Consider the following 17406-nt stretch of genomic DNA (forward strand, 5'->3'; position numbering starts at 1 on the left):
AGTTATGAGCCTTAGCTCCCTGTTGGTCCCCTGAACTCAGGAATCTCTTACTTTCTGTGAGTCAAAAGTACTTCTTTGCTTTCCTAGCATGATTGGTAACAGCTCTTGGTTTTGATGCTCTCACCACAGCTGCTGCGGCTGTTGTCTGCTATTATTAAGTTGGTAGCTAAAGAGTTAGGCATCGGATCTGATGCTCCTCTATTACACTGGTGTTTTAGCAATGATTCATTTGAAGTTAATGGCCCAAGATCAGCAAAAGCAAATATAAGGAAATCAGAACCACAGCATTTTAGAGACCTGAAGTGACACTAAAGAAACAAAGAGAACTTGACAAAATAAATAAGCCCTTGCTGTATCACAGATCAATGTCAGCAATAAGCAGGTTTCATTTTTAAGAGAACAAGTGTGTTTTCAGACAGAGGGTTTGGGGGAGGAAGATTCTTACCTGTATCTGTGTCTGCATTCTTTGGATGCCAATTTACAGTGCTCTTTGACTTCAGGTTTGGGCCAGATTCAGGCACAGGAGGTTTATTTAGACTAAATGAACTGGCTGAACATGATCCATAGCGATCCTCTATGTTTCCTGCTAGGAAACTCATAGGGTTTGGCCCATAAAAGTTATCTAAATTTCCCCATGTTGGTGGTGTTGCAGCTGGCTGTGGCTGAAAATAAGAATTAGCGTTTGAGCCTGAGTTATCACCTCTTGGATAGAGTTCACTCCTTTGCGGAGTAGGAGATGGCTTTGCAAATGGATCATAGGAAACTCTTCGTCTCCTTTCCTCCTCTCTCATTTCAGGGGTGTATACTAGAGGTGGAATTTCTGATTTATCCATCCGGTTGCCAAATACATGGTAGTTGTATTCATGTTGAAGTTTTCTTTCCAGACTCTCAGTGGACGCAAATGAGGTCTCACAGCTCTCTACAGGCTGGTTCCCAGAGGAGGCAGCAAACAAGGCTTCGTTCACCTGGCTGGTCATGGGACCCTGAGAGCTGTGTAGAGAATTAGGCTGATCTGAAAGGGAGGAAAATTAAATATTTGAAATGTATCCTAATGCAAATATGTAACTTGTTGCAATGGCACTGGAACCAATTAATCTATTCTTAATATTACGGTAATTTATAAAATGTGAAAATATAACATCACTTCCAGCATAATCTGTGTTTTATTTTATAATGCCTTTATAGGGAAAGATTACAGACTTACATTTACAAAGCACAGGCTTGTTCAAGCTATCACTGTCAAAATTTCATTCACTCTAGTGGTGTCAGAATTCACTCACACTCCAGTTATATTGATGTCAAGTTCTCAACCACTGAAATGGAAAGTTTCTGGAGGCATATGCCTGGTCTGATTTACTATTGAGTCTCTATTGCAATTAACTGGAGTTTAATGAGTGCAAAATTGGAGTGTAACACAATAATGAACAGCACCCACTGTAACAAGTGTTACTTCATACAGCATAAAAAATTTCTCATTGAAGTCATGTTTTCAAATAATTATGCAAAATATCACTTCTGGGCAGTTCATGAGGCTTGATTAATCCTTTTTATTTTGTCTAGTTTATTCTTCAGAGTCTCAAATCATATGTTTTCACAGGTAACATCTACCAGATAAAATGGAGTTTGTGCAACCTAAATCTTTCAAACTAACTCTCACTATCAAAGAAAGCTCCACTTCAGTCCTGAACTGGATTGTTTTGAGTTCTGACCTAGATCATGCTGCAGCATTTCAGGACTAAAAAAGAATGTAGAAATCTGCTTGTTACTACCTGTTTTCATTTTTTTAAGTGCAGGACTGAAGAGGCTTTCTTAAAGAGTTCTGAAAGCTTCAAAGTTGTCTAGAAAATCCTGTGCATTGTTGAAAGCAAGGGATGCTCACAAACCATTGTAAAAGTGGCATAAAGCTTATGTGTTTTTAATTAGCTCAGATAATGCCAGTGAACTGTTCATCTTCAAATTACATTAATTCAATCCAGATTAGGCAGGACCAAAACTATTTCCTTTTGATGGTTGCATATTAGTACACCTTCAGTGTGACTTGCTCTGTTTCTACTGTTACCACTGCTAGAGGGGGAGTGGGAGGAATAAGTTAATACAGAAACAACTTCATCAAAACTGGCAGCTACTAGCAATTTAGCAATATCATAATGGCATCCATTCTCCAGAGTAAGCTTGAGATATATGAGCAGGTCCTCTGGGATATCTTTCACTACTACTATCTGAGTAATGCCCATTGACTGGAGAAAAAATTGACTTTGATTAACAGGCTGACAAGATAGCATCTTTCTGCAGCACAGATTCGCAATAAAACCTTTCAAATTTGAAGCACAAGAGCATCTGTAATCTGCTGCTGTCATATTTGACTAGTTCTGCTAAAGAAATGTAACTATATTGATTTAAAAACATAGCGGTGGGGCTGCCCTACTAATCCATTAGTTCTCCTGAAGAACAGTTATTGGAAGCCTAGTTTTAGAGAAGATTTAACAGTTGCATGTTACAGTTTAACATCATTCTCTTAATACTATCTTTAAAATGGTGTGAGCAAACTTAGCAGCATTTTACTTCTACTGAATTTTCTAATGCTGCCTGTAAATTAAGTGTTGCAAATAAGATCCTATATGCTTTGTCACTAAGAAACTTTGGTGAAAGAATTCCTGATATGCTACCACAAAACTTTAACTACATCATGACATATTAATGAGAGCTCTGTAAAACTGTGAAACATGCAACTCAAGCAAGTCTTGACAGAAAATATGACAAAAGGAGAGAAGTCTCAGTATTCCTCAGGCAGATTCAATAGAGAGCAAGCTCATAAACAAAGCAGTACTTCCGAATCCTGTGTCCTAACTGTATTCAGAACATTTGTATAAGAGGTTGGAGTGGGAAAAAGTAGAGTCTTCATGGAACTGAAGCCTGCAGAAAACACAAAATTTTGTTGGCACAACTAAAAGAAAGGGAAGAAGGATCAGGTATGAAAAGTAATTATCAAAGTGACCACTGAAAAATCAAATGTAAAAGAGAATTTTCTGCATGGGAGATGAAAGCAGAAGAATGTAAAATAAAAGCGCTGGAAATTCTGAAACAGTGAATACGACTTCTGGGAGTCTAGGAACAAATTCAAGCTTTTCAGTGAATACGATTCTCTCTGAAGTCCTGAATAATTGCATCTGTTCATAAAGACTTAATGGTAAAATTCCTCATAAATTCTGAAGTGGAATGTATGGCATAATGATGTGCTAGTAAGTGACCTGGAACACTTACCTGCTTGACCATTACTGGTATCTTCTGCTACAGCATCTATTTGAAGGGACTGCATCCTGCTCAGCAGTTCATTTGACTCAGGCCACATTTTCTGCACATAATCAAAGAACAAATGATCAAGTTATAGGTGAAGGTTTAACCAAAGGGAGTATCTTTGTGGTAGGAAACAGGGTATCTTTTCAGTGAAGTGACCTCAGTGAACTCCATCCTTTCTCAGAGAGCACAGCCTGGCAGAAAAGAGCCACTGCTTTGCTGCAGATGGAAAAAAAAACATTTTTCAATGAAGGGAGGAAGGACCGCAATGCAAATGCAGCATATGATCCTCTGAGTTGGCCAAATGATACCCTTAACCCACATGAACATGAATTAGCTCCAAATGTAGTGTTTTTGGATGGAAAGGATTAGTCCGTCTCACGCTTAATAGCCAGACTCTTCTGCAAGCAATCCTAGTGAGAGAAGGCTGCTGATATAAAGGTAGCAAATATGTATCCTATTTTGTGGATTTGTATATAGTAAGTATATCCATCTAGGGGATGAGGGGAGGGGGCAGTTTTACATTCAGGTATAGTTAAAATGACTTTTACATAGAGTATCAGGAGTCAATTCTTCAGAAAGATGCAGTACAATTTCCCCTTGGTAAACCCTCATCTTCACCTCACTAGAGTGAAGGCAAATTCCATTCTTATCCTACTGTTTTGATGCCCCCATTATTCATCTTAAAAACAACCAACCTCCCCCCGCACCCCCCCCAAATTCATCAATGACCTGGATGAAGGGACAGAGTGCACCTTCAGCAAGTTTGCTGATGATCCAAAACTGGGAGGAGTGGCTGATACACCACAGGGCTGTGCTGCCATTCAGAGGGACCTCGATTGGCTGGAGAGATGGGCAGGGCAAAACCTCATGAAGTTCAATAAAGCAAAGTGCAGAGTACTGCACCTAGGGAGGAACAACCCCGTGCACCACTACAGGCTGGGAGCAGACCTGCTGGACAGCAGATCTGCAGAGAAGGACCTGGGAGTCCTGGTGGGCAACAAGCAGACCACGAGCCAGCAATGTGCCCTTCTGGCCAAGAAGACCAATGGTATCCTGGGCGGCTTTAGGAAGAACATTGCCAGCAGGCTGAGGAAGGTGATCCTGCCCCTCTACTCAGCTCTGGTGAGGCCGCATCTGGAGTGCTGTGTCCAGTTCTGGGCTCCCCAATACAAGAGAGAGAGGGAGCTTCTGCAGCAAGTCCAGCAAAGGGCTGCTCAGATGATTGAGGGACTGCAGCATCTCTCATTTGAGGAAAGGCTGAGAGATCTGGGATTGTTTAGTCTGAAGAAGAGAAGACTGAGGGGGGATCTTATCAATGGGTATGAGTATCTGAAGGGAAGGTGTCAAGAGGATGGGGCCAGACTCTTCGCAGTGGTGCCCAGTGACAGGACGAGAGGCAATGTGCATGAACACAGGAAGTTCCATTTGAACGTGAGGAAAAACTTTTTTACTGTGAGGGTGACTGAGCACTGGCACAGGTTGCCCAGAGAGGTCATGGAGTCTCCATCCTTGGAGATACTCAAAAGCCATCTGGACAGGGTCCTGGGCAACATGCTTCAGGTGACCCTGCTTGAGAAGGGGTTTGGACTAGATGATCTCTAGAGGTCCCTTCAAACCTCAACTGTTCTGTGATTCTGTGATCCTTTACTAGGATAATGCTTACATACACTGGAATAATAATTAATACTGCACTGGAACTCAAACAAATTTTTACTTGCAAAAATGATTTCTCAATTTCTCCTTGTGCTTCTTGCTTGTAAAATAACTTTTTAGAAGTCATTGCTTATTTTTCTTTTTTTATTAAACCCAGGAAGTACTTTCATAGATTAAAAATCAACAACCACTCATCTCTTCCCACAAATTCACTCTCTTCCCAAAGGAAAAGATGAAGTTCTAAAGCTCATTACAACCTCAGGTCCTTAGATTTTCTTTGAGTAACTGAATAGTAATACATTTCATAATTAGTTAGGCGGCTTTCAGTTAGGAGGCTGTGGACTCTGTCTCCATGATTGCAAGCAAAAAAAATAGCTAGGCCCAAACCCTCTAACACATGAACCTAACAAAGGTGAGCTAGTAGTTCACCTCACTGTCTTGCCTGCATGCTGTGTTCACATTCTGTGCCCCTCACCTGTGTGCCCTGATATGAACAGAGGCTCTCCTTACTGACAAAGTAATAGATTTGTAGCCCATTTTCTAAGTAGTCATTTGGTCCCTGTGACTGAGGAGGAGTATTTGCAAAAAGCTAATGCATCCAGTGTAATTGGTCTCAATCCTGGTCCTGATTTGAGGCTGCTATCATAAAACAGACATTCAAACTTCACATCATGTTCGGCCCAATGAGTCCAGTAAATTTATTATTTGTTTCATCACCTTAATTTTGCAAAACTTCACTGTCTTGATAAACAGCCACTGGTGCTTCACAAAGACTACATGTTTTCCAAAACAGAAACTTTCTTTTCCACAGTTGCAGACTTGATGACAGAAGGAAGCACTTTAAGGAAAATTGTAAAAGAATTGTTTCACAAAGGAAGGTGGGTTTTTTTCTTAATTAAAATAAATGGGTGTCTACTCTTTGGAGCCTCACATTACTGCAAAGATTAAGCCCCTAATGTCAGGAGTTCTCACTGCTATCTGTCAGTACTACTTAAGTGAGTAAATTGATAAAATCTGTAATAAAAAGGTTCCATAACCAGCCAAAACCATTATTCAAGAAGTACTCTGATCATTATTTTCTGTCAGGAAATCATTCTTTTTATCATGACTTGTAAACCCACACCCAGAGAAAGCAGAGGGACTAACTTAAACACTCAGGAAAAATAGTTGTCTTCAAATATCCCATTTTTTAATACTGTTGTGCAGCTTCTTAGTGAGTCCCAGCAGGTTGAGACCATGATGCTGTTCAACATAGGACAAACTTACATGTATTTAAAAAAAAAAACCCATGAATTTATAGGATTTTTCACACTTACTCTAAATCAGATGCTGCCAATTCTGAATCTCTGAGAACAAACATTTTATTTCATGAGTGAGACTTATTGGACCTGTTAGGAGGTTTTACGGGGTCTTGTATTATCACAGAATCATTCTGGCTGGAAGGGACCTCAGCAGGTCTCTAGTCCAACCTCCTGCTCAAAGCAGGGTCAGTTATGGGATCAGACCAGGTTGCTCAGGGCTTTGTCCAGTCAGGTCTTGAAAAACTCCAAGGACGGAGACTGCGCAACATCCCTGGGCAACCTGCTCCATTGCATGTCTGTCCTCGTGGGGAAAGAGTTTTTCCCCTTATTTCCAGTCTGAACTTCTCTTATTTCAATTTATGCCCTCTATCTCTCATCCTCCCACTACGCAGGGCTTCCCTCAATAAATTCCTTGCAGGTACTGAGAGGCTGCTGTTAGGTCTCCCTGAAGCCATCTCATCTCTGAGCCCCAGCCTCTCAGTCTCTCCTCATAGGCAAGTGCTCCAGCCACCTGAAAATCTCAGAGGCCTCTGCTGAACTCACTCCAGGTGGTCAATGCCTTTCTTGTATTAGGGGCCCAACATCAAACACAGCATTCAGCTGAGGACTAATGAGTGCTGAGCAGAGGGGGATAATCACTCCCCTTGACCTGCTGGCTGTGCTGCTGTCGCTACAGCCTGGGATGCTGTCGCCCTGCCTGGCTGCCAGGGCGCACTGTGGGCTCGTGCCCAGCTAGCTTGCTGCCCACCACCACCCCAGTGCCTTCCCAGCAGCACTGCTCCCTGGTTGGCAGCCCCCAGCCTGTTTTCCTCTCCAGGTGCACAATGCTGCACTTGTCCTTTCTGAATTTCATAAGGTTCCTATCAGCCCATTCCTCCAGCCTGCAGCTGGCAGCCCTGCCCTTGAGCGTATTGACTGGTTGCCCAATTTAGTGTCATTTGCAAGCATGATGACAGTGCACTCCACCTCCGCCAGGCCACTGATAAAGGTATCAACCAGGGCAGGTTCCAGTATAGACTTCTGCATTACACCAATTATTACTGGCCTCCAGGTAAAGCAGGACCCCTTAACCACTGCCTTTGGAGCCCCATCATCCAACTAGTTTTTAACTCATCCAGACTGTAACATACTAACTTGGATATAAGAATATTGTGAGAGCCAGTGTCAAAAGCCTTGCTAAAGTTTAGGTAAATGATATCCACTACTCACCCTCACCCACAAATCCAGGCACTTTATCCCAGAAGGCAAACAGGTTGGTAGGCATGATTAGTGTCAGAGTGGCAGAATCTGGCCATATACTAGGGGGAGGGGGAGGGGATGTGGGGAAACAGACATCTTGCAGAACTTAGGAAGCTACTCACTTTTATCTTTTTCAGATCATCTTCAACATTTTTTTCTAATTTTTGATAGTAAAAAGGCTTGTATTTTTGACAAATTTCTGCAAAAAGAAGAGAGCTAGGTGAAAATGGTTTTCAATGGAAAATACAAGTAATTACACTGTTTAACAGTTTTGATGGATAAGGATTGACAGAGTTGTATGAAGTCAGAAACAGCAGCACACACACGTATATTACACCTATGTTTGGAACTTGTATTCACATGGCTGGTTTAGCCTTAATACAGTAACAACAGGATGATTTCTAGGGATTTTTTTTTGTTGTTATTGTTCTTGTCACTTGTTACTTTTCAGGGTAAAAGTGTTCAGTTTATGATCTGTGGCTGATAGCCCCTTTCATTGACTTGACTGGACAAAAAGATTGGGTACCACTGTTTCAAAAAACTAGATACATTCAATTGCATTTAGCTGCTTGATAAACAACTAACTATCTTTACTAAAAATTGAATTATTATTGAAAGAATTTAAAAACATGGTAAATATCAGTATTTTGGAGATGGAAAAATCAGACACTGAAACTACTGTGAAGCATAAACATAATCCATTAGCAGTATATTATGCAGATGAAACACGGAAGTAGTAGATAGGTTTCTGCTGGTATAACTTCCTATCAACATTGAAGTATGTGCCAGCTGCATATTAAGTTCTTGGTGCCCTTATCTAAATCAAAAACTCCATTTCCTGTCACATGTAGTTTTTTCTTTTCTGTCACTATGTATTGAGGCAGAGAGAAAGACAGGAAGAAGAGATCAAGAATATTGGCTTATATTGCTGAATGCTCTTTGTCTCCTTTCCAGACCATTCAGTCTAATGTTAAGAATTTTACTGACTTCAAATGCTTTGGGATCTGACCACACAATTAGCTAGTCTAAGGCTGTTGCATTGCTTATGAAAAGCTAAACAGGGATAGCTTTTGAAGCAAGTTCTACTGGACATTTTCTCAGTCAGACCTAAGATGTACTAAGTCGCCTCACATTAGCCTTTCTGTAAAATTGAGAGGGAAGATTATACTACACTGAAGATGTATCATCAGCAGGTGTAGTGTCTCAGCTCTATCCAGGCAACAGAATTTCTCAGATCTTTAAATGCTTGACCAAATACCATTTTTTGGTCAGAGTACAGGGAGTAGACTACACTGGGTATGTAAATGGATGGTTTTCTTTTAAAGAAAAAAAACTGTATTTTAAGAGGAAAACACTCAAGTTTGTTTTGCTATTACCGATGGACACGTAACAAAAATAATCTCTAATGTCTTACCTGCAAAGGTTGGCCGTTTCTCTGGCTCTTGCTCCCAACATTGTTTCATTAAGTCAATAATTTCTTTTGGACATTTTGTAATAACCTCTTTTATGTCAGGTCTGTTTCCATTAATGATGCCAAAGCAAATCTGAGCTTCATTTATACCATCTGAAAAATAAAATTTCATATCAAATCCTGATCATAGGTTTTGTTATCCCAAAGAGTTACCTCTCTGTAAGTAAAAGACATAGTGAATTAGCTTCCCGCGTCTTTGTGGATATGGTAAATGAAGATTTCAAAGAAAGGTGTTAGAGTTGCATCTATAAATCTCTCGCATCAAAACATTCACTCAGTGAATCTGAATCCAGAGTAAAGGTGACAGATCTGGATCTCTAGAACATGAATCTCTGCACTGGGTAACAACACAGAGATGGCCACATGGACAACTACTAGCCATTTAGTTAGTAAAAATCATTCAAAATGACAAGCACACGTTGCTATTCTGGAATTCCAAGCTCTGCTTCTATTGTGCTATGTGATCACATTAGCGTATTTTGAGAAATCAGCACCACACAGCTGAGAAACAATAGCTGAATGTGTGTAGTCCTGGTGAAAACAAAAAGAAATGTGACTAGCCCACATTAGGAAACAGCATACATCAAGGCTGCCACCCTGGCATGCCCAAGTTTTGTCTAACTTCTGCCAGTGAGGGCAAGTTTACTATGTGGATGTGAATAGATTATGTATTCAAACTTGGGCTTGTGTGTCCACTTCAAATACAATGCAGATGTCCTTGTCTACACTTAAAAGTCAGAAAGGATGAAACTATGCAATCAGCTGCTGAACAGGAGCTTTTCTTTGGCATAGGCAAGTTAATATTTATTTTATAACTTTAAATTATAAATGTTAACCATTTAATGTTAATTTTGGGATGCAGCCTTTTTGCAGCTGACTTACGTTCATACGGCTCTTTGTCAGCAAAAATTGCCCACACCACTATGCCAAAGCTGTAAACGTCTGACTTCTCCACAGGTTTTACGTTAAGAGAACTTAAGTGCTCTGGGGCCATATAGAAAAGAGTCCCAGCATTGGTCTGGGAAGTGCTCTTGATTTGCTTCTGTCGGACAGTTTCTTCTTTGGTCAGCCGACTCCAGTTCTTAAAGGAGGCAACACCAAGATCTGCAATCTGAAAAACAACACACATCATATCTAGTAATGCAATGAATAGGAGATAAACAAGTATTTCATACATTTATAATGAATAGCTGATAATAATTTATCTAAAAATGACACCAGGGCAAAAATGCAACCGCAAGAAAGGAAATTAAACAATTTGCCACTGTATCATTTTTTTTTGCCTAACTCAAATAACACTGCCAAATGAGAACCATTAGTCTGAACCTTCATTAGAAACTTATCCCACTTGGAACAACATCACAATGCAAACAAAACCAGAGTTTCTTTTTGCTCATGTTGACAATCATGTTCGAGACCTGCTTGAAGTGCCTTCTGCTGAAGGCAGAACATAAGATCCACATAGGAAGAAGCCATGATTCAAATTCAGAAGTAATCTATAAGATGGTAATGCCCCTCTTCCTTTTCAATTGGATTCCTTTTAACTAGACTTACTTAGACCTTTCTACAGAAGGGGGGCAGAAGAGGATCTAAGCTGGTGTGATGTATGCTGAAGAAATGTGAAAAAGCATAAAATTAATGGAATAAGTTATGGAATGAAGTAAGTTAAAGCAGGGATATCTGGATATCATGGGCTTGACAAGGTGACTTTATTGAATCCTTACAAGGCCAGTTTTACAGCAACTAGACTAATGGCTGATGCTGAAGGAGGTAATCCTTCCCTCCCTTCCCCATGGCATCCTGCCATGTGCTCCCTCTGCTCCTCCTGTTCCAGCACTGACACTTACTGTACACTGAGAAGACCTGGCACAGGGAGCTTGCTGAACCAAGTGCTACCGAACTGAAGGGTAGCATTGCCAAAAAGGTAGGCTGTAATCTGCTTCTTTGGCTTCCTAAATTATACAAGGGTGGGGTGGTGGTCAGATTAGCACCAGTGCTAATGCAAGGGAACAGGAGGTCAACAGGACAGACAAAATGGAAAAAAAAAAAAGAAAAACAGGCCTGCCTCTGTTGGCCACAGGATGCTTTTAAACTGAGTTAGTTGTGTAACCCAGTCTTACCTCAGATACAACTGGGGTGACACCCTGCCTTACTTCTTAGTCATTTTTCTTGTACATCTCTCTTGTTGCCTCTAGTTACCCTATTGTTCCTTTAGAGTTTCTGAAGCTTTGGGCCAAGCTTAGAGGTGATGTGCTCAGTAGAAGAGGAAAACTTAAGTTACAACCTGCTGAGGAAGCAGCAGTCCAAGCTCACGTCTGCAAGCGAGAGGATGCCTGATAGGATAGAGGAAGACTTGACAAAAACCTTTGACAACTTGCAGTTTCCTAGAACAATTGGTTCCCTTTAAAAATGTTAGCAATGTTAGACACATTCAAGCAGGCAGATCATCCAACAGCTATCTTAAATGGTACTTATCAAGCTGCTCAGGGAAGTCTGATTTGTTTCTGAATTTGATCCTGGGTTCCAGCTCAGTCTGTCATACAGTATAATGATAGGCTAGTTTGGTTCTGTGCATGTAAGCAAGCTGAAAATGAAGAAAAAGTCCAGTTTACATTTAAAGTGGATAAAGAGCTTTTCTTCAAAAAGTAATACAGCTTATATCTCTTATCTACAAAGATGCTCATACGGTGCTATGATCAAATCACTTGTCACTAATTTATGCATGAAAAATATCAAATGACAGAGCTCTCTTCAAAGGAATTCATTCAGTAGTTTCATATTGTAACGGGGTGTCTATTTCAGCAACTCACCTTGACCAGAGACAGGACATTTGATGAGGACTGCTGCAAATTCTACTCAGGTTTACTCAGCAGTAGGCTCTACATGTATGAGTCTTGATCCAAAAGCCCACTGAAGTTAATAGAAGGGCTTTGGAACAGGCTTATAAATCATTCTTTGAAGGAGTCTCCTGCTGCTTTTTTTGTAGCTGCTGGCTGTCATTTAATAATGAGGACTAAGGGAAAAAGAGGGAGACAAAAGAAGAAAAGATAATAGGCGAAAGAAAGAAAGAAAATGAAGAAGGTAAAGGCAGGAGGAGAAATTACAGCAATATAGGACAAAAGACATGATCCATAAGACATTTTATTTTGGTTCAATCACTGTGTGTTAAGGTTTGTTTGTTTGTTTTTGCTGTTTTATTATTTGTAGATCATTAATTCTCAACAGTTTTATTCATTTTCATTCTTTTTTAATACCCCTAGTGATTTTTTTTTCCACGGATGGGGAGAAGAAAGGAAGACAGAGAAGATTATGCAAATCACAGGCTCAGAGGCTGTATAGGTTGCCATACTCCAATGGTCCACTGCTAACACTGCCTTAGCAATAGCTCACCGGACTACAGGAGCTCATCTGTGAATCAGGAATACTAACCAACGTAGCTCAACTTGGCTCTTTAACCCAGGCCACCAGCTTTCTTCATTTACATTCTAAAAAGTACCTTAATGTGGAAGTCTGTGTCCACAAGGATGTTTTCTGGTTTTAGGTCTTTATGTACTAAGCCTTGCTCATGTAGATAAAGCATTCCTTCTGTGATCTCCAGCACAAAACGCCCTTTCACTGATAAAGGCATGGAAAGCTAAAATAAAGAACAAAATATACTGTCCATTAAAAAAAGTGCTGCCATAACCACTACAACCATTAAACAACAGTCTTTCTCTCTTAGTCCCAAATAGTACCTCTGCTCGAACCAAGGTAATAAAAAAGAACAAAGGTCCTTCTTGGATGTAAATTCTTACATCAAAATAAATCCAGGGCCACTCCACACTTACGTCAGTGTTCCTATATCGCAAATTCTCCAAATCTCTCCACAAATACACTCTGTAACTCTGAACTATATAACTCTGGTCTGCTTCACTGTGTTGAACATGAGAGCCATAGCCGTTCTTTGCCTTTACAGTGGGCCATCTCTATAGAAAGCAGGGCTGACACTGGCCCTTTAAAGGAGATAAGGGGGCAGAGATTAAAGGCTCCATCCTTTGGAGACTGAAGTAACATGTTGTCTCCTTCAAGCATCTTATCAACCCTAAGTAGCAGAAGTATCCTGTAATTAATGAATCAGTTTACTGCTCACTTTCTGTAGAGCTTTCATCAAGTTTCCACGGTCCACATACTCCATTACAAGTGAGTAGTTTCCATCTTCCAAAATTATACCTAGTAGTTTCACCACACGGTCATGCTGCAGTTTGTGCATGATCCTGCCTTCTTCAAGGAGGGAAGCATTATATCTGCAAAACAGAATTTATACTGAATATAGGTGTCAGGCTAGAAAGAACACAGGAAGGAAATGCTGTTGATTCATAATGAAAATAACGGTCAAAAATGTCAACATCCTTAGGGCCACTGTAAGATGAACCAGACCTTCAGCTGGTTTTGAACTGGTACAGCTTTGTTTATTTCGGGTTGTATTTTCTCAGTTTCTTCCCAGACACCTTGTACAGAGGATCCCTACAGACTGTCTGCACAGTCTGATGTTAGGGCCTGCTTTTCAGAAGCTGCATAAGCACACATTTCATAAGCACGCTGCTGGTTGTGTATGTCCAAATGCCTGAACCGGGGTGGGATAAGGGACAGGGAGGGCTGAAAGTGCCGTTGGAGAAGCAGGATCAAAAAAACCTCTACTTTTAGACATACTAATTCTTGTACAGGAAAGTACAAAGGTCTCTTTTCCGACGGGCTGGTATTCATGTTCACTTTCGAAACGGATTCATTACAGGGGGATCCACCCATTACACTGGATACCGATAGCCTGTGCTAAGGAGTACTGGTTTAAGATGAATTCAAAGCCTAAGTGGTCACCTAGACCTGTTAAAATAGGGCTGTAGCCATTCTTTTAAATGGAAGAAGGGGTGGTATTCTTATTACTACTATTGCTCTAGTCACAGTGCAAGAGGAAGCAGTAAAATCTCGACTATGTTGCTTACTAATGCTTTCCTACCCTGTGACTTAAAAGGAAACTGCTTTCTCCCACTGTGGCACTAGAGAAGACGGTAGTTGTTTTGTTTGCACTAGGCTCAGTCAGGAGTTTGCTGAAGACTTTTGGTTCAAAGCTTTAAGGAATAACAAACTTAAGAGCTGTGGTAGTGAGACAATAAAAAAACAAAAACAGAACCAAAAAAAAAAATCTGGCAGGCTCGAGGACAGAAAGTGTCCATTTTAAATGCTTTTTGCCCCAGGGCATCAGTGCAGTCTGTGGACTACCAGAGTCTCTTAACTCACTTTCTATTGTTCAAATTAAAACTCAATTGATATCATTTGTGTTTCATAATTCAAACTAGAAGAATGTTAGTCTTCCTCTCTCTCTAATGGATGACTCACGGGAGAGTTTTAGGATTGTTATGGCTGTGAGGTAGTAGAGCTAGAACATGACCTGAATCCACTGAAACAAACAGCTAATTCAAACCTTGAGTTACATAAGTGGGCTTGGCTCACACTCCTATTCAAGGCAGAAAGGATCATATTCTCGGTATTACAGATGTGGGGTTTGAGTTCCCCTAATGGCTTATGTATGTTTAGTTCCTACTGGACATCTGCAGTTGTACAATTGTATTGTAAATTAATCTGCAAGCTTAAAAATATCACGTACCCGCTGAGTTCCTGCATTTCCTTAGGCCTTCAAAAGCTCCCTCAATTCTTAACAAGCCACAACAACAGTGCTCACATTACAAAAGCAAACAAAAACTTCACCATAAGAATGAGGTAAAACTCTACAAAAGTTGACTTGTGAGGGAAAAGAAAAAAAAAAAAAGAAAACTTGCAGGACAGTTGCTAATACTGTATCAGAGTATTCTCCCCATATACAGTATTTCCTTGATCCAGAGATTTTAAATGGTAACACTTTATTAAGATTTATCTCCACTGAATTTAAAGGATTCTTTAGTCTGCCTGAAGGATATAAATCAGAACTAAGATTGCTTTTTTAACTTACTCCGTGCGCTGGGGTCCTGTATACACTGTTTTTAATACCACATATCCATGTTTCTTGTGAAAGCATAAAGAAATTGTTCCGAAACCTCCAGCATCTAATTGCTGCTTTTCAAGCAAGTCCTGGGTGTTGATGTGGATATCTTCCAGTGACATGTTTGCAGTCTTCGTGACTTAGTGATTAAAACAAAATAAAATACCCTAGATGTCCTGGATCTGTAATATAAAGGAGGAAAAGAAAGTGTCATTACCCAGCATTTAGCTGTTCCACTAAATGAATATCTATGCAAGGAGTGGGGTACAAGTGTAAATTCTTGTGATCCTTAAAAACTAGATAGGTGACAAAGAGCCTTTGAAACTGAAGATTCTGTGGATCTCATAGGATCAGACCTAAAGATCACAATGAGTGATTTATCTTGTCAATCCATTAGGGTTATATTAAGCCAATACAAAACCATTTATCTGTGGATCTCAAAGTGTTGTTAATAATTAGTTCTTAACCTAATAATATACAGTAGATCAGCACTGTTTTTACACTCTACACATGCAAAAACTGAAAAACAGAAAAGTCAAGGGCCATGTTTCCAGGGATATATAATACCTCATGATTCTGACAGGTATCTTATGATATTTTCTAAAGTGCCTGAGCATGGACCTGCCAGATGCTGAGGTGCTTATAAAACTCTTTAAACTCCATTTTAGGCATCCTTGCAAATACAGCTTTGAAGAGTTTGTTTGAAGCTAAAGAAAGTGTCTCTGGAGGACAAAGCAAAGAGCCCAGTTTTTATGAAAAACATATTTTCCCAGTTGCCTGAATTTAAGGAAAAGAATGCTGTGAAGGACTGTGGTAGGGACATAAGGCAGCTTCCCCCTCAAAAAGAAGAGGAACAAAGAAAAGATGATGGTTTGTAGTAAATATTGCCAAATGCACTGAAAGACTGAGGGCTCGGGGAAGCCTATGAAATGGGTAGCTAGGTACAGACCAGAATAATTTTAAGCTCTTGAAAAAACTGCGGTGCTCTCTTGCCCAATGTGTCTCTCATGAGGTAAAATCTTAAAAGAAGGCTAGGTGGCCTGCACCTTCTGCACACATTAGCAGGCTGAGCTGCTAGTACAGGTACAAACTATGAGCTCTGTCTCATTTTCACTGCTTTCACCTTAAGCATTTTACATCAGGTAAGGAAAATATTTTCTGAGAGAAGAAAGTCCAAGGAACCATAGAAGGGCTGTTCAGTTTCTATTCCTGTTGGGTGACTATGACACAAACATACAGGGCTGGGAAGAAGGCATCATTTCAAAGTGCCACTATTGGCAACGCTAGATTAGCTCGCTCAGGTAACTAAGACTTCTCAATAGTGTAGAAAAGGGATTCTCAAATTTTTCAGACCAGCAAGCCACTGTTAGCTACTGTGTACCTGCATCATCAAATTTCTAACTGAAAAGACTGTTTGGTATGGTTAAGAACATCAGCTGCAGCCCGATTACTACAGTGTCTTTCTGGAGAGTGGGGACCAAGGAGTTAGGGAAAAGAGCCTGTAAAGAAGTAGGTGTTTGAAGGAAGAGAGAAGAAGGGAAAAGGAAGGGCAGAGGGCATGGCAGCATGCAGGTCTAGAAACTGGCTAGTCATTTCAATACTGACAAGCCAAAATGGGAAAGAGTAAGCTTAATTAAAAAAAGGTTTGCGCCCACAGGAAGAAGGCTTCTTCTAAGTATATATGCTCTATGGGTTGTTGATCTATAGACAGGGAATATCCTCTCTACATCCAGAACAGCATGCCCTCTCTGGAGTCTCCTTGCTTGCCTTTCCTTATTTGAAAGGATGAAGTTTTTGTTTTGCTGGAGTGCTGGCCTGCGTTATGAGCACAGCACTGAGGATACGGCAGCATTTATTTGGTAAGCAGGTGGGGCCTGCCACACCTAGCAGCTGTTGGGGGTGGGTTTTTTTTTTTTTTAATTGCTTTACAGTTAATCGAATAGCTATGCAACAAATGACTCATAGCAGTGCCAAGAACACCCAGTGCTGCCTGCTCTCGTAGGCAAGCTCTGGTCTCCCTTGAGGTTGCTGGTAATGTTCTGGCTTCCTTGGGTGTGATGCTAGTGACTGCTGTAGAGATGAGGCCACCACAAGTACAAAGGCCTAAATTCAGTCATGAGACTTAAACATGACATGGGCTAACACCTTACTTCTGTATCTGGGGGTCTCCCCTTCAAGTATTAGTTCAAAGTCACATATCTACAGTAAATTTTGCATAATAATGGTAATTATGCATCTAGCTAGTAATTACTCAGGCAAGAACTGCATATAAACCAGATACATATTTTTGAAAGCTGAATCTCTAAAGTTACATTAATGCTATCGATAGCTTGGGGCTACCTGACAGTCATTACTATGTAACTTAATGAAAAGCAGCCCTGCCTCAAACTACAGCAATATGGGACATTTTTCCTAGATAAATTGCTAATGCA

The 17406-nt window shown here is 40.4% G+C and overlaps 1 protein-coding gene across 3 annotated transcripts in view; it reads right to left on the reverse strand.

Annotated features, from left to right (window-relative positions):
• RIPK1 (receptor interacting serine/threonine kinase 1) overlaps positions 1-17406 on the reverse strand; it is a 34307-nt gene that overhangs the window by 4824 nt on the left and 12077 nt on the right. For all 3 annotated transcript variants that reach the window (XM_064507097.1, XM_026114878.2, XM_026114879.2), the window contains exons 2-9: positions 14945-15156; positions 13091-13244; positions 12458-12595; positions 9844-10072; positions 8905-9054; positions 7613-7689; positions 3262-3352; positions 446-1012 (exon numbers count right to left, since the gene is read on the reverse strand). In XM_064507097.1, coding sequence (XP_064363167.1) covers positions 446-1012; positions 3262-3352; positions 7613-7689; positions 8905-9054; positions 9844-10072; positions 12458-12595; positions 13091-13244; positions 14945-15096 — 1558 coding nt within the window. In that variant the 5' untranslated portion in view covers positions 15097-15156. The remainder of the gene's footprint in view (positions 1-445; positions 1013-3261; positions 3353-7612; positions 7690-8904; positions 9055-9843; positions 10073-12457; positions 12596-13090; positions 13245-14944; positions 15157-17406) is intronic.

Source organism: Dromaius novaehollandiae, chromosome 2 (genome assembly GCF_036370855.1).
Source record: "Dromaius novaehollandiae isolate bDroNov1 chromosome 2, bDroNov1.hap1, whole genome shotgun sequence".
Classification (NCBI taxonomy): domain Eukaryota; kingdom Metazoa; phylum Chordata; class Aves; order Casuariiformes; family Dromaiidae; genus Dromaius; species Dromaius novaehollandiae.